Source organism: Lacerta agilis, chromosome 2, assembly GCF_009819535.1.
Source record: "Lacerta agilis isolate rLacAgi1 chromosome 2, rLacAgi1.pri, whole genome shotgun sequence".
Lineage (NCBI taxonomy): Eukaryota > Metazoa > Chordata > Lepidosauria > Squamata > Lacertidae > Lacerta > Lacerta agilis.
In genome coordinates, this window is record NC_046313.1 from 22130335 (window position 1) to 22152444 (window position 22110).

Consider the following 22110-nt stretch of genomic DNA (forward strand, 5'->3'; position numbering starts at 1 on the left):
GGCTTACAGAAATGATGGTAGTATAATGGAATATATTTATGAAAGCATAATGGAATATGGTCATTAGCCTGCACTCACCTCTTGTATCATATCATTGGGAGGTATTCCTTTAACCGAAGCTATTATTGATAAATTTTCTTCCACGGTTAATACATCAAAATATATATCTGACTGCTGGCAGACTCCAATTACCTTTCTTATATCTAGCATTTCATCTATTTCTGAAACTCTAGAGCCATAAATCGATGCAAATCCTAATGCATGAAAAACAAGAGCAGAAATGTGAACACTGTGATGGCTATCAGCATAGAACATGCTACTCAAACCTGAGGCAGAACACCCCCAAAAGTCAAGGTGTCTAACATTGCTGAAAATGCAGAGATGATTATAAAATAAAAGCGATAAAAAATATGCACTACCACCAACATTCACACAAATCAGAAAACATTAGAAACAGTACAGCTCTTGGAACTGATTTGTAAAGCTGTAGAGAAAAGAATGCACACCACTAAAAAGTTGGAAGCAGAAAGTGCAGAGAAAACAGTGTCCAAATCCAGCATGCCACAATCATTTGCATGCTGGCTAGAGCTGCACTCTATGTTTTATTGTAAAAGTAGGAATAAGCTAATGAATGACTTGTTAATGAAGACCATTTGTGCCTTCTTGTCAGTTAGCTACTCTCAATACGAGTGATACTGGATGCCATAAAAGTAACCTCTGAAAGCAGGGATCACAGACCTGATCAGAGAGAGGGGGAACCTTTCGGAAGAGAGCTGAACTGTTCTCCTGCACACTGCTTGAAATGAGGAACTGCTAAGCTTTACTGGCTGGTTTGCAGCTGTGGAGCCAACAGAAGCCTTGGTGTCACCATCAGCTGTAGTTCTTTATCGCAACACACCTCAGTTGCTGCTGCACAGCAGCCTCTCTGCTGTGACTTGCTAGTTGGATTTCATTACAGTGGAACCTCGGAAGCCCAACACCTTTGAACTCGAATGTTTCAGCTCCCAAATGATTGAAAACCAGAAGTGATTGTTCCAGTTTTTGAACAATTTTCGGAAGCCGAAGGTCCGGCGCCTTGGTTTTCGAACTGTTCCGGGAGTCGAACGGACTCCTGGAATGGATTAAATTCGAAAACCAAGGTATGACTGTATTGTGATGCTCTCAAATTCTGCATCTATGGGCTGAATCCCTTAACTGACCATGAGTAAGACCTAAGGTCACAAACGTCCTTTGGCATAGATGGACCCTGAAAGACAGTGGAATGAACTAGACTAAAATATATTTTTGTATTGCTCCCTACATTGTTAATCTCTTGTTGATCCACTATTATTTAAATAAATAGCACTGCCTGCAAATATTTTAGGGTGTGTGTGTGTGTGTGTGTTGAGAGAAGGCTTCTATTCAAACATTCAAATGTCCCAGGTTTCCTGGGTGGGGTCTTGAGTCAGAACTTGCATTAAGCCCATCCCAAGGGTTACATATTTCAAAACAAAAACCACAAAATAAGCTTCCAGGGGATTTCTTCCATTAACGCTCTTTAAGACAAATGCAAAGAGAACAGAGGTAGGCACATATTTACCATCAGAAGGTGGAGACAATCCACAAAGAATGTTCATTAATGTTGTTTTTCCTGTTCCACTATGTCCAAGTAATGCTGTGATCTGACCCTCATAAATGTCAAAGGATAAACCTAATAAGAAATGAAAAAGGAAGGGGATTAATTAATGTCATTATATAGTATTGCTACAAGCTTCAGGAAGTATTTAGCCACTGCTACATAGAGTATACTATCAATTACTCTTAAAAAACAACCACCCCATTAACAGAATATTTAATATTTAATAAAGCCAAACACACAGTTGTGTACAGATTGAGTTTCTTTTGATTGGTGTTTCCTTATCAAGATATTTACTGATTACAGATGAGTAGTCAGTAAAGAGAAACTCACCCACATACTATATCATTGCTCCCACTGGCCATGTTTGCACTGAGCCTTGGCCTCATGTGCTCCCCTTTCCTTCTCTGGTTCGCTCAAGAGCAGTTTGGAAGTAAGAAACCCAGTTTGAATAGGAGTGCACTATCCTAAGATTTGGTGCAGCTTATTTCTCCTTGATCACACCATGCTAAACCATGGTTTAGTATGTGATTTAGGTAAAGCAAAAGCAAAATCTTCTGGACTCACCCTGCCAGGGACATGGGAAGAAAATAATAATAAATAGAAATAAACCTTTACTGTCACTACACCACCTGTGTGCAGTGAAATTAAATGAGCCCCCCCCCATATACACTCAGTCTTGTTCGCACTCTGTATGCTTGTTGAAAGTCAATTGTACCACTATTATTTTCCATTCAGAAGCCCAACTGCCCATGGATTAAAACTGTTCTTTAACCTGTTGGTGCGGCTGACTATACTTCTCTATCTCCTGCCCGAAGGTAGGAGATTGAAGAGGTGCTGGCCGGGGTGTGAGTCATCCCTGAGAATTTCCCTCGCTCTCCTGAGGCAGCGAGCGGTCTCCTGCGATGCCATTTAGTGAACTCAGGGGACAGCCCATGATATAATGAGCTGTATTCACCACCCTCTGTAGGGACTTCTTGTCCGTGACTGTCAAACCAGTGTACCACACTATAATACAGTATGAAAGGACACTTTCTATTGTGGACCGGTAGAAAGAGATCATCAATTTTTGTTTGACATTGTTCTTACGCAAGACCCGAAGGAAATGGAGTCTCTGTTGGGCCTTCCTAACCACCTGGGTTGTATTGATTTTCCAAGTGAAGTCTTCACTAAGGTAAACTGCCAGGAATTTGAAGGAAGAGACTCTCTCCACACAGACCCCCCTGATATACAACGGGGCTAATTCCCCTCTCTTCCTCCGAAAGTCCAACACCATCTCCTTTGTCTTGCTAATATTTAGGTGCAAGTTGTTCTCTAGGCACCATATCAATACTTTTTGAACCTCCTCCCTATACGCTGATTCATCTCCACCTGTAATTAGACCCATTATGGAAAAGTAGGAAGTGTGCAAGCCCAAGTCTTGCGGAAACTCATTTCTGCTAGTGCATGTTGTGCTCAACCACAGTTCAGCATGACATGCAAATAGTCACTGTCAGAAAACAGCAAACAGGCAACACTTAAAGAACAAGGGCAGATAGTTGAAAACCTAAGAAGTCTTACTTTTCAGAGCCTCCACAGTTTCACCCTTTTTAATATATGATTTCTGGACATTATTGATTCTGAAAGAAGAAAAGATAAATTTATTTTCAAAAAGAAACACAAAACTTTGGTAAAATTTACCGGTACCAAGCAAGATAAAGTCAAAGAATATGCAGGTATCACATATTTATATTAGCTTGAATATTCCTGTTTTGGTTTACATTGCAAGGTGATCTTCATATTCAAAAGTAGTACAGTGCTCCTGGGAAACTATGTCATAGCCCCTTCCCAGAAAGAAAGTACCACATACTTTTCCTGAACATATAATTTGACTATGGTTTCTTCCAGAGTTTGATTTCTCATGAAACATTTTGAGAAATGGATGCAATAAGGAGGAGTCTGCACCACAGAATACAGTGAAAAAGATGAAATGGAACATTTCTAAACCACGAATACCACTTTTTGCTATTTGGCTTCCTGTCAAACTAAGGAAAATATGGGTAAATGGCACCCAAGGTTAATTGGATTGAATATGCCTCACTTCTGATTGAAACTAAGCTGGTTCCTACGCAAAGACCTACATAGTACTTTGAGTGCTCAGCAAAATGACCTTCCTTGCCTCAATTGCAAACTGACTAGTCAATATGCAACAGAGATTTGTACATGCAGTGACTCCCTTGTTGACTCTTATCAGGAAAGAAATATTAGTACGTGCAACATGCAACATTTGCATCTTAAGTAATACATGGAGCTTCAGATAACTTGCACAGGTACTGGTCTACAATGTATGTTTTGACAGAACCAAAACTGATTAACACTGTCTTTTCTCAATATGGACTTTTTTTTCTTTGCCAATAATCAATGACAGAAGTAACACTTCACAGAACAATGACAAACTATATTTGCATATTAAAACTATCACATTGTTCCTCTTAACACTACTTGAGTGTGCATAATAAAACTGACAAATTAATTGTCACTGCATGCATATTTCACACAGCAGCCACGTTTGCTTGTCATGTTAAGCAAAGGACCCTGGCTTAATAAACCATAATGTGCATGCAGAGGATTACTCAACTCTTTCCTCCTCCCTTCACGTGACCTAGGAGTGTGGTTTGTTTATCACTAATGAACCAGAATTTGAAAGACAACAGCAAGCCTTGATTTAAGGCTGCGTAGCAAGCATTGCTTTGTTAGGGAGAAATGAACAACACTCCTGCATTCAGATGTCAGGCTGAGCTGATTTGCTTGCGGCAAGTCGGTTCCACTTCTGAGTAGGACCGGGTTGCGCTCAGGCCTCACCCCTGCCTTAGCGTGGTGTGGGATAGCTTCCCGCATCCTGCTGAGGGTGACCTGGCCACGCCATTTGCCAGGCAGCCAATCAGGGCGCTGTGAGGGCATGGCTAGGGCCAATTTAAACCACAGCATGACTCTGGCAGCTCCTCTTTCAGCCTCGCACTGCGGATCTCCCGCCCTCCCACCCTCTTTTAGGTAGGGTCACTGGCCTTCCTATGGACCAGTTGGTCATCGTTGAGGGGCCTGGTAGGACTTTTTCCACTTGGCAAATTGGCACCAGCCACTTGGTTTTCACCTACCTCGTAGCAATTGTCACAACTTTGTAAGGTTTGGCAGTTAGGCATTGGAATAGCGATGTGTGGGGGAGGTGAGGTGCAGCCATCACCTGCACCTCCATGCCTAAGGGTATTCCATTAAAGGAAACCAGGGGGGCTCGAGTCGATCTGCACCAGCGGGGCTCCCCCACTGGTGGTTTACCCTTCCAGACTTCCTGCAAGGCGGGCAGGAGTCAGATGTAGTCTGTTGATGCCAATGCCTAAGCCAGTACCCTCACATTCTGTAACCAATAAAGTTGTGGCCTAAATTTTGCCCATTAACATTAACCTAAATTCTGTGTCCTTGTGTCTTTATTTTCCTGGGGGTGGCTTGGGGGTCTTGAAGCACAATAAGAAAATGTGTGCATGCTGCATGTACAAAAAATTATATATTAAGCCAAGGTTCTTTATCATTTCATGCAAACACAGCCAGTTTCTTTCTAAGTGCAAAAATAATTAGCAACTGACAATAGGTTCAAGTTAAACTTCAGCATCATCCATCATACCTAATAGCTTCTCTTCCCTGGAATTCGGAAGATATAGGCTCAACAATCTCACTGAATTCTAAGCTTCCATTAATGCTGCTTTCATATAATTCCTTATAATTTCTTGTTCGCTTTACCCAAAATGAGGGCTTTAGGAAGAAGAAAAAGCTTCGCCGCAATCCATATTCCCCTGAGGGGTAAAAAAAGATGAGAAAGGATCTGTAAACATATGGATTACACAGTATAATTACATGTTTGGGCTGTTTTCTGTTTTCTGTTTATAGTTTGCTAATTTTTAGACTTGTGCAAACTATATCCCTTATTTTGTAACCCGGGAAATCTTCCAGTGCTACAGACTGGCATGTAATTTTTAACATAAATTACAAATACATCTCTGGTGCCGCAGACATACATACACACTATGTGCAAGTTGAAATTCTGCTTTAATTTTATATGGATGTGCTATTTATTTCTGTTTATTTCTTGGCTCCAAGTCTAAGGAGGTTTGGAATATAAAAGTTTTGCATTTAAAATGCCCACGATTAACGAGCATTTCTGAAACCTACAGGAGTATTAGAGAAACAGCATAGAATACTAAAAGGCACATTCAGACTTTCTGTATTTATCAAAATGCTTAGGCACCCTGTCAACTTCAATTTATGATGTGTAGATGTATGACTTGTACCACGCTTAGGAATAGTAGACCATGTATGCAAATTATAGGCAAATTTCTTTAATTAACACAGAAGATACTAAAAGTGATTTTGTCAACTATTGTTCAGCCAGTGATAATAATAGTTGTCCATTCAGATCAGGATGGTTTTATTAAGCACAGACAGATATGTGGGTAATTTACTATTATTTATTAGTAGACCAGAAACATATATACCGGAATTATGAAATATAACTAACAGTTTGGGTAGTTTGGGGGTATATGATTAACAGGTTCCAGTCTGCATTAATCCCAGTGGGGATTGTAAATCACATACATTGTATATGAACTGGCAATTTCGATAGTGCCCAGAGGTCATAACATATCCAGGCATTTTGGTTCTGCAACGTATCTCCCAAATGATTAGAATGAATTTAAAGTGGTTGAGAATGAAGATTTATAGTATGGGCACAATTTCAGCATTTGGGGTAAGGATGATGATACACTTAAAATGAGTACCGTATTCTACCACATATAATATGTGTCACAATAATTAATGCGTAACCAAACCCTTGATGTTGTTCAGGTTTTTTTTTGTATTTTTCTTTGATTCTAACATACCTGGAATCACTTGATCGAAATAAATCCCTAGGAGCAGGTAAAGCATACTATCAAGGGTCAATAGTGTATAAGCAATAATTAGTGGATAAGGGCCATGAGTTATATGGGAGAAAATAGCTCCTTCTTCATAATCTTCCAGATGCATCACCTGCAAACACATATAAAAATTGCAGCTACGTGATAACATTAGTTTACTAAAATAGTTAAGGTAAATAATGTAACACTATATAAACCTTGATGATCATCATCAAGTTGCCATCATAAGTAGGGATGATGGACAAAGTTCCTCATTTGAGCAGACAATTATGAGCTAAAGCAGAGAACATTCAAGCTACCCCCCCCCCCACCTCCAGTCCTAAATTCATTCTTAACTGCTGATCCCCTGTGAGTACTCAATCCTGTATACTTCATGGTTGGTAAGGCAGCAAAGATTGTTGAGCAGTGAGATGCCATTTTTCTCTCTCCTCCACCTTTATGGCAGTTGTGGCCACAGCACCAGAAGGGAAGGTTGAATGCATCTGTCTCTCTCTCCCAACCATTCTCCTCCCCCTCTCTTCCAGATCTTCCCTTTCCTGGATCCCCGGGAAGCATAATTTCCTCCAACTACAAAATGCCCAAACGAACATCAGGGTTTCACAGACATGAAATGCTATTGTGGCAGCATTCCAGACAACAGGGAAAGTGGAACAGAAAAAGAAGTGGAGAGGGAAGTTCACTGTTACCATCATAGCTGCTAGATGGGAATGGTAAGATGTTCTTCTACAGCTTGGATTAATATCTGACCCAGAAGAAAAACTCAGTGGCTGTAAAGCTGACTTCTGCTCATACAACGGAATTCTGCCTTTCTTTTTCCCACCCTGCACCCTCAAAATCTGCTCCAGAGAGTTGGGAGAGCCTCTAGAGAAAATGTTTGAGGTGCACAAGAGACTGCAGAGGTGGAGACTGTAAGGTGATCTGCTATGCTAGCAAAAGTCTGCTTGTGATACACTGAAAACTACACAGTTATGACAGGAAACTGTAAAATTTAACAGAAAAAGTCTGTTACACACAATGTTCTTTGAACTTCTGACAAATGTGTTACTTATTACAGTTGATTTTTCTCATCGGTTAAAATGTCTACTTAATAACGGATTAGAAAACAACAAGAAACACATATATAAAAAGTTCAAAGCAAGTTCTTGGTTTGTTACATACTTTATTCCAAGATGAAAGATTTAAAGTATTATCACATCTCATATTAGAACCACATTGATGGGTGCATGCCACAGTAACAAACAAATACTTTACTAACCTGTACAACACCAATTAAAAAGGGGCATTCACACAGTGGGCTTAGTGACCACACAAAAGTCTTTGGAAAATCTTCCAACAGGGCAATGCTCAAGCCCACAGCACCAAAAGCCACAGTTGTGAAAAACTGAGCTGAACCAGCATAGTTCACTTTTTTGAAAAGAGAGGTTAGCAAAAATGCAAAAGAAATCTAAACAGAAATAGAAAGCATATTTTCAGTGCACAATAGGACTTGATTAAAATTACTAGAATCTCAATTTTTATATGCGACAATCATAATTATTGTATCACTTAGTATTTACTAAAGACAATATAATATGCTAATGAAAGACATCAGCTGGCTAACAGGCTAAGTATTTTCTTCCTAAGAGTACTATCTCCTTTGGCAAACTGCAACATCAAAACTTACCAAATTGGTTATGAAATCAGAGTGGGAAATCTAAGGTAACAAGGAGCACATTAACAAAATATAATGTGATTTTAAAGGAATGATCCTTTTGCAATAAAAACAAGTCACCTTTTCAAAAATGATCTCTTTCAATTAAGATTTAAGGTTCAGAAAGACAGTGAATGGCCAAGATGCAATTCAAATAATTCAAATCACAGTGCAGCTCTTACATTTAATGAGGTTTTCAAAGTTAAGCAATTACGTGTTTTGCTTTGATTCCATGAAAGGATGGGCTGTGGAAGCTGCTGCTCATGGAAGTGGGATGGGAGGGAACTTTCCCAATTCTCTCTTCCCACGACAGCCTTCTGAGACACCTGCCACGCTCGTCCATGAATGAGATGTCCCATGAGCAGAACTCTACATTTATATCCCATTTTCTGGCCAACATTGGTTCCCAAATAAGTTTAAAATTAAAATCCATTATAAACAATATGTTATTATTCCTGGGGGTTGGGGGGGGGGAGGTTATTGTTCTCAACACAAGCAGTATCTTCTCAAGGGGCAGAAGGAATTGCAGATAGATTCCGAGACTGGCTGATGGTACAGACGCCAGCCCACAGAAGCAGAGGCCTGATTGTACCATATGCAGACCATATAAACCTTTCATGTAAACATTGGGCAGCATGTGCAGAACAGAGAACCAGATCAGAATTTGACTTTAAAGGCCCTTGAATATACAGTCCATTTACATATGCTATATTAATAATTTCGGAATAAGTGCAAAATCAGTACCCACAGACCACCTTCTCTTCTTGCTATAAATAGAAGTTTCCATATATTAAATGTTAGGAGCCAGAAGACTTTGGACCAAACTAAACATAGGTATGCTTGAGAAATCCGATCTTTACGAATTCCAATATGAATTGACCTAATCCAAAACTCCTGGACTAGTGTGTGGAACAGAACATTGCTATTTTTATCACTTCTCTGAATGTTGCAACACAGCGCTTATCTCAAAAAAGTTTTAACATTTTGAGATAAAATACATTCAAGAACACTTATTCATATGCAAATTGTTGTGCAAACATTTTTTTAAGAAAGTAAATTAATACAGAAATGGGACAGAATGGGCATATAAGTGAATACATGCAAAAGACACATGGACTGAAATAGGAATGGACAAATTGGTCTAAATAACCGAGATGGGGCAATCATAAGGGTCTTAGGCACATTCACATGTCATGGTGGGAAAGAGGACTACATGAAAAGAAATACAGTCTGTTCCCCCCAACTCCCACCAGCACCACATTCCATTGCTTCAAGCAATTCTACCCAGCTCAATTCTTCTACCCAATTGTCCCAGTATCAAAGCTGAGCTGGAAGAAGACTGCTTAATGAAACAAAGCACAGTGAAGGTGATGGCGAGTTTCACTCTTCTCCCCGAGTGTGCCTTTTCACATAAAAGATATACTGCCCCTCCAACTGCACTTGGCATCTGAACAAAAACGGCAGACACGTATATGGGTGCCAACCCTGTCACATCCTGTTTGGCGCCGAGAAACACAGATAAATCAGAAACGTGCTTTATGTAAGGCCACCCTTGTGCAGAATGCTGTGGATAGACTGGCGATGGGAACAGAGTACTGCCCACACACGACACCAGTGTTAATAGTCCTGCCCTGACTTCCCATCTGCTTCCCATCTACTTGCACTGGCGTGCATTTGAACTGCTAGGTTGGCAGAAGCTGGGACAGAGCAATGGGAGCTCTCCCCATTGTGTGGATTCGAACTGCCGACCTTCTGATTGGCAAGCCCAAAAGGCTCAGTGGTTTAGACCACAGCGCCATGACTGTGCTGGCATAACAGTATGCCTACATAGTGTGCTACAGAAGGAGTGGAATCCTGTTCTGACTAAAATGTTAATCCTGATTGTGGTGTAACATTACAACAAAAGAGGTTCTATTAGTTCAGAGACTCCTGCTGCAGAAAATGGATATCTCAACATTACTGCCTTCTGCACTACACAAGGAGAGGAACTCAACAAATTTTGCAGGCAATCATGACACACCAACAGCAGTATATAAGACTCAGACAGGGACAACACAGTTGAGACAACTAGGTAAGTGACACTACTCTGTGCATGTGTCTAGAGAACTTAAATCACAGAACAACTCTGGAAACTATGATGAAAAAACATTATTAGCCCTGTATGTTTACTGTTTGTGCAGTTAAAAAGGTTAAGATCATGTGTATCTTTTCAGAATTCTTGCAAGTACCCTGTCTCTCAGGATCCCAGATAATGCACAATAACTTCCATTGCTACCATTGGCCACCACACACAGTTAAACGGAAGCCCAGAGGGTGGGGGGTGGGGAGGCAGGAATCCATGCCTGAAACATTACTTCTCCAGATCTCTCATTTTTGTCCAATCCTCTCCCGCTGCTACAATATGGACAGTGTAAACTCCCAATAATCTTTTCTCCTTCAACGGCAACCAATATTGTCTCCAACTCAGGGTACGTACACACTGTGCAGGAAGAGGGGATGTTTGCCATGAAGGTGGGACCTCAACGCATACCAGCAGAGGTTGAGAAGCACAGCTATCTTTGGGACTGAGAAGTGGAGCACTCGACTCCAATTATGCCTAGTATAGGCCCTCTTCCTTGCCAGATCAGATGGAGCAAAGAAGGCACGTAGCACTGAAGGCAGAAATAGACAGGATGGGATAAAGGGGGCTGAGCAAAAGTGACAAACCATTGGCTCTATGGGTTCCACAAGGTCCACACATCACCTTTTTCAATTGGCTGCCACATTGCTTTGCCTCAGGTATGCCGTCTTCCAGTCTTTTTGCGAGAGACTGTACCCACGTGAGACCTCATGCATACTAAACTTGCGCTGGGTTCTTTAAGAATTCTCTTAGTCCTGGTTTATATAGTTGGGTCCTGCTATCTCCCGCTACATACTGCATAGCTCATTTCTGCTGCATTAAAAACAAGGTGCTAGAGATGGCCTCCAGGAGCATCCTGTTGAGGTCTTTGCTTTTCCTTATGTGTACAGTGTGGTACCTCTGGATGTGAACAGGATCCATTCCAGAGCCCCGTTCGCATCCTGAGCAGTCCACATCCTGAGCGTCACGTGTGTGCATGTTCGGCGCGTCTGCGCATGCCGTCATTTGATGCGTCTGCGCATGCATGAACCACCGAACCCAGCAGTAACCCGTTCTGGTACTTCTGGGTTTGGCGCATTCGTAACCCGCGCCGTTCGCAACCCGCAACGATCGTATCTAGAGGTATGACTTATGTTCCTGTCCTTTCCAAATAGCTTGCTCATCCCAAAATCTGTATCTCTGGGGGAGCATTATTGTCCAATTCAGCTTAAAACTCCTTGGGAATCCATGGGTCCTCCATGCAGGCATTGTGATGGTGCTGTTATCAGAGCAGCCGGTCCTTCCTTGAATGACTTTGTGTGCTTGTCTGTCAAAATATGCTTGTTTGCAGACTGCCGGTGTAGCACTATTAGGAGGATTTATAACCCTTCTCAATAACAAGCAATCCCTGAAGGGTTTCACTATACATATCAGCTATTATGCTCCTGCTCACTATACCATACTGGTCTATACTGGGCACAGTGTTGTGATGCCTTTGGGGCTGGTGGGTTATATTTTATATGTGTTTTAGCTAGGGTTACATGATGGGCTCCTTCTGCCATCACTCTTGTTGACCGGATCCTTCCATGGATGGCTAATGTGGGGAAGCTATCAGCATTCAATGTTGTGATTGGTGGGGTGGCAGAATTGCCATGGAGGCTGTAGTTGTATCTGTTAGACCTGCTACATTTTATCTGGGTAGAAGTAACATTATTCTGGTGGAAATCCATAGCACCTTGCCTGAACGTCCCTGGGATTATCCCTAAATTAGTGAGTACCTGTGAAACACCATCATAGATACCTCTATAAGTATGTCAACAGGAAGGACAATCCTAAAACACGTAGCTTCAGCATATTGGCAATGAGCAAGCACACATACATACACACTTACGGAGGATAATCCATATAGGAAAAAAAGAAGAAATATCACAAAGCTGCTACTTTGGGGAAAGAGCGAAGAAAATGTTGCAATAACCGACATGAGAAGGGACATGACAAGAATCAGACTGGTGTAGAGCAAGACCCAAGAAAGCCTAGAAAAAGGGAAAACACAATGAAGGCTCATGAATTCAAAGTTATCTATACGAACTACTAAGTCGAAGCTAAATATTAGTCAATACTATTAAAAAGTGTTAACTCTCAAACGGACCATTGCCTGAAATTAATGAAGCACAGAATCGCAGTAAGCATGACAAGATGAATTATTTCATATTCATCTAAAATACTTGCAATGTACATAGTAAGCCACAAACCAATAAAATAATTTTTTTGCTGGGTAGGTTGTTCATGGGAAGAAAATAAGTTAATGTTAGGCTTAGATCTTATGTGGGCATTTCCACTGAAACAAGTGGTACATGTATTGTCTGCTGCCAGTGAAAGGCTTCTCTGGGAAGGAATCATTTGCACATCACTGGGGTACAAGCAATACATATGACCTGAGGACAAAATGATGGAGGTCCTCCCATTTTGTGAAGTCTGCCAGAGATTAAAAGTGAACAGGACTTGTCCCTGCAGACCTCACAAGCTGGAAAGGAGGTCCATCATTTTGCCAGCTTCGCAGTGGCTCAGAAAAGTGATCCAACATTTTTGAAAGGGCTTTTGATAGGGCCAACTCACCCATGAGGCAAAGTGAGGTGACTGCCTTGGGTGGTAGGATCCACAGGGGCAGCAGATCTGGCCTCCAAAGAATGCATCGCCCATTGCTACTGCTGCTGCCATGATGGCAGTGATGGCTGCAATGTGCTCCTTAGAGGCTGAATCTGTCGCCTCCTCGGCAGCCCCTCCCATGCTGCCTCTACAGCAGCCTCTTGCCGATTCAAAGTTAGCCCCTTTGACTCCCAATTTAACAAATGAGCAAGGTTGCTTTTATTTCCTTCCCCCTTGTTCCTGATGTAGATTTCCATTCCTCTCTACTTCTCTGGCGAGGAAGAGCCATTTTGTGGTTCGCCTCAGGTGCCAAAATGTCTTGGGCAGACCTGGACAATTTCCAATTTAATCCAAGGTGATCTTGGGAGCGCTCACCCATATATTCCAGTTGCATGTAGTTCTATTTCCATTCCTAATATACCATGCACTTCACACAATGATGTTATCTGGCAAAATGGATATTGTCTATTTTAATAAATCACTCAAACTTTTTATGGCAGCAGGGAATGAATGACAGTTTGTATAATTGACATTCTATCTAACTTGTCTCAAAACCTGGGGCAAAAAGACTGTTGACATTTTTACAACAAGTGAATGCACAATGCTGGTGCATGACAGCCCTCAGAGTGGTGGTCATTCCACAAGTGTTTTATTATAGCAGCAATATTTTATAATAGGTATTTTTTAATCATGTGGTAATCTCAAACAATAAACTGCAGAAAGAGGGGTTTTCATAAACTTGGCTACAAGAAAAAATGAATGGGAATGAAATAAAATTGAACAGAAAATTAGAGGAGAGAAATGAAATTGATTTGGCTATAGAGAAGATAAACAAACTAGAGGAAATAAATGGAGACAAACTGAAATGTAGAGTAGGGATGAAATGAAGGCTTAAAAGTGTGCAGTTAAATGACAGGTAATATAGATAAGATCACTGACAGTAACAGCACAGAAAATACCTGTAGATTGCAGAATGAGCATCTGCATATCTGCTCAGAAGTAAGACACAGTCTCAATAGCTTACGCATGCTATCTGGAAAACTACTTTGGGCCATACATTCATATTAATATCTGTATAAGTAGCCTACACATGTAAATTCTATCATGGGAATTGTAATGCAATATAATGCAAATATATGCTGTGTTGCAACAACAAATCTTAACTGAAAGGAGGTGTTTGACGTTTTGGGGCTCAAAGCTGACCTCTGTCTTCTACTCACTGGACATATTGACTTTTCCCATTTAGATCTGCATTCTGTTCACAAGAATAGCCAACCAAATGTTCCATGCAGCTTGTAAGACAGGGATGAGGGCAACAGCAACCCTGTTGTGCCTTAACATCTGATTACTTAGGGAGAGACGGAAACAGTTTTTATTTTATGTGTGGCTGTATGAGCTCTTCTGGTGCATGACAGAGACAGAGAGGCGGCTTTGTGTGTTGCCATTTCTCAGGCTTTGGCATTATGTTTCCATATCTAAAATGGGGAAATCGTTTCCCCAAAGTCTTCTACATGCCCATTTCCTTGATCATATAATGCATATCACATGCAGCTTGGCTCACTGTCTTAAGGTTATCACACAAATGGGACCACTTAAATTAACCAAAGATGTTTACATAGAAAAACTGTCACAAGAAGACCATGATGATGTTAGCTTTGATCCTAAAACAAAATAAATTCATAGAAGAAGAAAAAATACTGTGCCTTCCTTACTCCTGTAACCTTTCCAGAGGGGTTGGGGGGTGTAGGGTGTTAAAGTTATAAGTTTAAAAGCACATAACATGCTGTGTTTGCGCTACATTTAAAATGCTGCAAAAGCAGCAGAAAAGGCTGGCATTTTTCCAGTTCAGGAAGATAAGTTATCTGATGACTCATTACCAGAAACTCACAGCAGGAAGCTGAAACCTAAGCCTGTATGTGAGTTTGTTGGTGTTTGATAGCAGCAGAATCATTATCAGAAGAGTTGCAGAGAAGCTCTGCAAATATGAGTAAATTCAGGTTCTCCCTCTGGGACCAGAGAGGGGAAAGTTTATTAAACTGTATAAAGGACTGAACCCCATTATTTGTTTGTAATGCGTTACTTTCTTATTTCGTAACATTTACCTTATTATAACTAATACTTAAGACTGTTCCGCATGAAAGCTTTTAAACTCATAATTGTGGTGGAGAAAATTCAACTCTATGCAAGAACCAGAGATTCTGGTGAACAACTGCAATGTTGGGGTGGGGGGTCCTCCTGAACAATGTGGGAGGGTTGATGGAGGGTTTCTAATTTTTAGTGATTCTCCCTTGCCTCAACAGGTGCAACATGTTCTGGAGCACTGCAGCATTCTGGATTCTCTGGAGAGGCTCGCTTACGCATATATATTTACATTTGTGAATCACTTGCCACAAAACATCCCAATGTGATTTAACAATAAAAATACAACTGCAGAGTGCAGCCACTGGCTGGGTATATAAGAGACAAGATGATCTTTTAGGTATCCTGGTCCCAAGCTGTTATAATAGGGCTTTGTAAACCAGTACCAAGTCTCAGATGGCTGGAGCAGGAGAGGAAGGCACAGGAAACTTTCCTTTTATAAACTTTCTTAAATTGGCTTAACTTATGTGCTGCTTCTTCCTGGAGTAGCATAATGCAGTGATATGAGATAACTAAATAAATAGAACAAAAGTTGCATTAACATCAAAGAACTAAGAAATATGCATACCAAAAAGCTGTGTCTTGAAGTCCCATTACCATTAAAAATTCTTTCAGTTTCTTCTCTTTTTCTGTCATAATATGAATAGTCAAAAAATAGCCAAAAGGTGAAAAGGCAATAACTAAGTAAATTAAGATTACTGCACGAAAGAAATTATCTATTTCCACAACAGCAGACTTTCCCATCTTGACAGCTTTTGCTGATTCCAGTTCTTCCAAAACTGATTTATTAGTCTTCAACTAAGAAAAATGAAATGTTAAAATCAGATTTCAAATTAATGTAGCAGCTATTTCAATAGGCATTTTTTTATTTCCAAAATAAACTGTAAATCTGCAAATACCAATCTCATTGCTTTAACTAGTCTTTATACCAAATTTAACTTACTGCCATGAAACTCAAAAGGAATTCTTCACAGCAGCATTTTGTTTACAAGGTATAGTGAGCGCCCAGAGTTTGTCATGTTCTGCTTTCACCAAGTTCACATTTCCCAAAAGCGGGTATGGCAATCTTTATAAATTACATCCAGAATATCAGTTCACATAAATTATGCAGCACTAATTACCCAGATATTCATGAACTGGAAGTCTTAATTTCTCAAAGTTCTAAAATAGCAGTGTGGTAGGAAGCAGGTGGAAAAGACCCTGATGTTGGGAAAGATGGAGGGCACAAGGAGAAGGGGACGACAAAGGATGAGATGGTTGGACAGTATTCTCGAAGCTACTGGCATGAGTTTGGCCAGACTGCGGGAGGCAGTGGAGGATAGGCGTGCCTGGCGTGCTCTGGTCCATGTGGTCACGAAGAGTCGGACACGACTGAACAACAACAACAAAGGAAGCAATTGCTAGATCTATGAACCCATTGTAGTGAAGCAATCTTTTAGTCTGGCAGCCCCTATACCTTCAAATTCCCTGCCAATTGTCATTAGGCAGGCACTTTCACTTCTTATAAATGCCGGCTGAAAACTGTTATTTCAGCAAACCTACTCAGATGCATAATTTAGGTATCTATATTTGTTTTTAAAAGTTTTACTGATTATTTTATGTATACAGTGGTGCCTAAGTTTTTGAACGTCTCCATTGGCAAACACTTCAATTTTCGAATGCCATAAACCCAAAAGTAAACGCTTTGGTTTTCGAACTCACCTTGGAAGTTGAACATGCCACGCGGCTTCCTTATTGAGGTTTCCGTAATGAGTTTTTGGTTTTTGAATGTTTTGGATCTCAAACTGTCTTCCGGAACCTATTATGTTTGAAAACCGAGGCACCACTGTATTTGACAACTTTGTGAATTTTAACAGTGTTTTCTTGATAAATGTATGTGCCGTGCTTAAATAGTGGTTTATAAATCATAAATAAAATTTTAGTGGTGACCCTCACAAACTTTTTTTTCACTTGGTTCAAGAGAGGGAAAAATACAAAGTAGTGTTTGCTGGATACATATTGGTAATTGCTACAGTGTCTATTAAAGGTTACATACAGGTGTCAAATACAAATTCATGTGAGTAGAACTCGACTCAGAGGATACTCCCACTGGCAGAAGAGAGGTGAGGTAATTTTGACTAATTACCCCTTGCCTATAAAACTCCCATGCCCCACCTTTAATTCTGCTCTGAAGGTTTCCACAACTCTCTAAAACAACATGCAAGGTGAGCTGCATAGGAAAGGAGGTAATCAGCAAAAAACTGCCTCCTCCCACTGTTTCTTCCTTGAATAGAATGAATACTTACATTTGCAGAAAGCTAACTCAAGATTCAAATCATGGCTTTTAACACATAGATTTATACTACGTATATACACAGGGATCCATAACTGGCCATAGTTCCTTAGGGGTATGTATACAGTATTCATTTGCATAAATGTATATGGTATCATTCAGAATAAATTATATGCCATTAACAGTTGACACAGATATCCTGATGGAAATCATTGCCTAAACTTAACATTCAGTGATGAACGGAACTGTTACTATCATGCCTTAGGGGAAAGCACATCATTGCATTTGTTCACACATCACATTAAGACAAACAAACAAACAAACAAACTTCTCAGAAAGGAGATTAGAGCTGCTTTGCTCTTCCCTAACTGTTTTGTACTGTGCTGCTGACTAGGCATGTCATCCAAACTTGTGTTTGTGGTTTCGCTTTCCCAGACAAGCCGTGAGCTGTAAACCACAGAAGCAGCCTTGGTTGCAGTTCGTGGTTTGTCTGGGGAGAGCTAAATCATGAAAGCAGCTATGACCTCTTATCCAGGAGCCCACACATTTCCAATTTGGCTTAGCATGATGTGCAAAGCACACCATTATATAAAATATCCTGAAATACAAGAGAAAAAAACCCATAATACTTTTTGATATGTCAGCTATTACAAAATAATGGTGATCCAGAACTGCTCACATTCTGATTATTTATATTTACCTCTATAATTGCTGCATCAATGTAGATCTGTATGCCTGTGAATCCATAATGCCAGTATGTTTCAGCTTCACACATTTTGGAAGGGGTTGAACAACTGGCTATGGAAAAATCAAAGCATACGAAGGAAAATCTAAACTTTGTTAATTATTCAAAAGCATCAAAGTTGGGTTGACATTAGGTTTCTGCACTATACATGCAGATTCTAAAAACTTATTAATTTACTCATCTCCACCATTCTAGATACCATACCAGCATGGATAGATTGCCCTATAATTCATGCAGAGGATCAAGATACTGATGCTCAGAAATTAATAAAATAGCCATGCAGAGCTATACACAATCGGCAAAACAAGTAGTAGCAGATAGTCTTGCTATTGCAAGCCACTCCTATGACTGAAATTGTAACACAATAAACTCTATTTAATGAGTAATGCCAATTGTGCAAGTATCTTGAAAATCTGGGAGCTTGCAAACAGGACCTAAAATAATCATGTGGAAAGGATTCCTAAATATCTATTTCTATTAAAACAGTTTTCTCATATTATTATTGTTGACTTCCCCCCAAGTCTCCATTTTCAAGACAAGGTCAAACATCTACGTTTTGTACTTTAAAATTATCAAGCACATTTATTTATTTATTTATTTAAACTTACCTATTGATTCCGTGAGGATTAAAGATCTTGGAGCCACTACAGTAGGAAATCTGAGGTGATAGGACATGGAATCATTGAAAATCACACCCACAAAGTTTTCTGGGTCCTGAAGACTAGCCTCTTCCATTTCTGCCTCACTTAGAAATTCTCTTGCATCTTCGGCTGCAAAATAGCAAAGTTACTTGATTACTTTTTTGTAGAAAGCTGCCTAATACAGAGTCAAACCACTGGGTCCATCTAGTTCAGAGATCTCTATGCTACTACTGCTAAAGGTACCAGGGGAGTGACAGAAACGGTTACTGTTGAAGGTGACAGAGATCCACCTTGCCATGAGTTCAGAAAGACATGCTGCTCAGAATGCCCAGAGACTATCAGGGAGATGGGCTGTTTAGGGGCTTTTGTTGGGGTAAATATTTAATTCAAGAGGTGTGGTGTTTTTTTTTTACTGTTATTGGGACTGTTTGTGTATTCTATTGTTTGTTAGACCTTTTATGAATTATTTTTAGTATATCACCTAGTGATGTTTTAATTAGCTTTTTGTTTGACTGTTTACATTTTGTTGTATTTTGTAACTTAGTAAATTATGCATATTTTTATATTTTTAGCTGCCTTGAGTGTGGCTTCCTATGGAAAGACAGCACATAAATAAATGATGATTATTATACTGACGACTGACAGAAGCTCTTCAAGATTTCAAGCAGGAATCTCTCTTGGACCTACCTGAAGATGTTGGGAATTGAACCCAGGGCTATCTGTATCAAAGCAGATGCTCTGTCACTAAGCTAAGGCCCTCCCCCAATGAGAGGTGTAATTCAACATCTGGAGGGCCACAGGTTCCCCATCCCTGCTATAGATGAGCATGGCTTTCTTTTATTTCCAAAATGGGAGGATTTTTTCATTTTCCTTTGTGGCTGTTCATTAGTTGTGTATTGTGCACTTTATGCTAGATACGGCGCAAGTATCACCCACTGAAGCACTGCCAAACCTGGCAATATCATCACAGAGCCCGTATCTTCCACACAGAAGCAACCTACAGAGAAGGTCAACTCTATTCTGCTTATGGAGGGTGAGGTGGAAAGAGTGTGGAATACATATATTGAGCTGGGCCTAGAAAATCTTGCTGGTGCCCCATAGATCAGATCAATTGCTGACAGCAAGAGCCACAACTTTTTTCCTGCTCTAAAAGCATTCTTTAAAAGGTTAACATATGAAAATATTATGCAAATTGTGTCACAAACCTATACCCAAATTCTTTCAAGTATCCAGCAATACCCCTAATACAACATAAGGCTCTAATAATTAAAATATCAAGAATGGATAAGGCAAAAAGTATCTTAGAAAGTTCTCACAGCTCCTGAATTGATACTAAAAATATACAAATGCAGTACAAATAAGAAATAAACAAATTGTTTTAAAATGCCAAAATGAAAACTGTGAAACTGAGCTTTAAAAGCATACCACTGTATTGTCTAGTAGTGCGCTCTGCAACTAAAGGAAGTGAAGATTTAGCTACATAATTATGTTTAAGTTTTAAAGAGCATTACATCCTTCTTTTTGTTACTTTCTATGTTTAGTATGAGCAAAACATGCAACAAACTCAAGCGGTTTAAACTTTTAGTATCTATGCAATAAGATACATACTTTCCCCTGCGGATGTCTTATGCATCATTCCATTTATTGTAATTTCCCAGTAAATTCAGGAAGGAAAACCACACAAGACAAATTTATGAAAGACAGTGCAGCATGACAACTCATGGTACCTTCTGGGCAGTATTCTGAAGTCACTTTATGCATGATTGTTCTTGTCATATTAGTCACTGGTGTATAGCCAATAATAAACTCAGAGATGCTGGAGCAACTCGTAGAATCAAGATTACAATCTGGAACTTCATCATGTCTTTTGTTAGGCTGAATCACGCTTATTATTATCAGCAAACCTAAAAAGGTAAGTGGAATCAGGACTTCCTGTATATAGGGAACAAATAAGTTAAATGGTAAAAGAAGAAAAGAAACAAGAGAGCCACAGTTGCATTTATGCACACAGGCCCAATGAAGACAACCAGCTTAGGTACACATAACGGGCTGCATCATTTACTACAAAACGTGAAGATGAATGAGATATATGTAACAAAATGTACATACTGCTCAATAGTAAAATCTCAAAGTGGTTCGCAATTCTGCATCATGTATTAATAGTTTTAAAACTTATTAGCAACTCTTAAAATTTAAAGAAAAAGAGATTGATGTCTTTATAATATATGGTTTATTTACACATATATACAAACTGAGCCTATGAAGTTCACAGCATTAACACCCCAAAAGTGTCTTGTTTCTCCCTTATCCACAGCTTTGTCTTTGTCTCCCTTAGCCACAGCCTTGGATTCAAACAGAAATTGAACATTTCTTACTCTTTCTCCAGCTTGCTTCTTTACTTCTAGTTCATATCACTCCAAAACTCTACTCCAAACTCTGGCTTTGTCTGTTGAGGGAGGAGGCCCCACCCATTTGCCATCTCACACCGAACCCCTTAATGGCTCACCACCCAGGTTATTACTTCACCAGGAGGCTAGTCTGCCTATTCCCAGAATAAGAAGCCTTGATTGAATTCTAAAACTCGCTGGATCTAGGGATTGGAGTGGTCTGGCACACAGCTTAGCACTCCAAACTCGTAATAGCATATAAAAAAAAAATCAACTCACCTGAACACTAGCCTTTTTAGTCCTCCATTTAACTAGACAGTTCTTGTATAAAAGAGCTCTGGTCTGTCGCCACACTCCCATTTGTCTCGGAGGATCCGGAGACATTTTTTATGTGTAGCCTGTAAAGCAAAGCAATACATGAGTGCCTTTGCACTTTTAAAAATGCCCTTTAATTAATTTGCACCTTTAAAAATGCCCAACAATAGTTAAAACAACCAACTCTTACTACAAAGTTAATATTGGATGCTCATTCACAAGTTCTATTTTATCCCTCGTTTAAATGGCCATTGTTGTTGTTGTTCAGTCGTTCAGTCGTGTCCGACTCTTCGTGACCCCATGGACCAGAGCACGCCAGGCACGCCTATCCTTCACTGCCTCTCGCAGTTTGGCCAAACTCATGCTAGTAGCTTCGAGAACACTGTCCAACCATCTCATTCTCTGTCGTCCCCTTCTCCTTGTGCCCTCCATCTTTCCCAACATCAGGGTCTTTTCTAGGGAGTCTTCTCTTCTCATGAGGTGGCCAAAGTACTGGAGCCTTAACTTCGGGATCTGTCCTTCTAGTGAGCACTCAGGGCTGATTTCTTTGAGAATAGGTTTGATCTTCTTGCAGTCCATGGGACTCTCAAGAGTCTCCTCCAGCACCATAATTCAAAAG

At 40.1% G+C, this 22110-nt stretch overlaps 1 protein-coding gene across 1 annotated transcript in view; it reads right to left on the reverse strand.

Annotated features, from left to right (window-relative positions):
* Positions 1-22110, reverse strand: part of LOC117040859 (ATP-binding cassette sub-family A member 5-like) — a 53035-nt gene that overhangs the window by 27975 nt on the left and 2950 nt on the right. The window contains exons 2-13 of the mRNA XM_033138917.1: positions 21456-21574; positions 20517-20721; positions 18757-18918; positions 18104-18201; positions 15700-15929; positions 12238-12379; positions 7814-8002; positions 6523-6670; positions 5271-5439; positions 3176-3234; positions 1580-1690; positions 79-254 (exon numbers count right to left, since the gene is read on the reverse strand). Coding sequence (XP_032994808.1) covers positions 79-254; positions 1580-1690; positions 3176-3234; positions 5271-5439; positions 6523-6670; positions 7814-8002; positions 12238-12379; positions 15700-15929; positions 18104-18201; positions 18757-18918; positions 20517-20721; positions 21456-21560 — 1794 coding nt within the window. The 5' untranslated portion in view covers positions 21561-21574. The remainder of the gene's footprint in view (positions 1-78; positions 255-1579; positions 1691-3175; positions 3235-5270; positions 5440-6522; positions 6671-7813; positions 8003-12237; positions 12380-15699; positions 15930-18103; positions 18202-18756; positions 18919-20516; positions 20722-21455; positions 21575-22110) is intronic.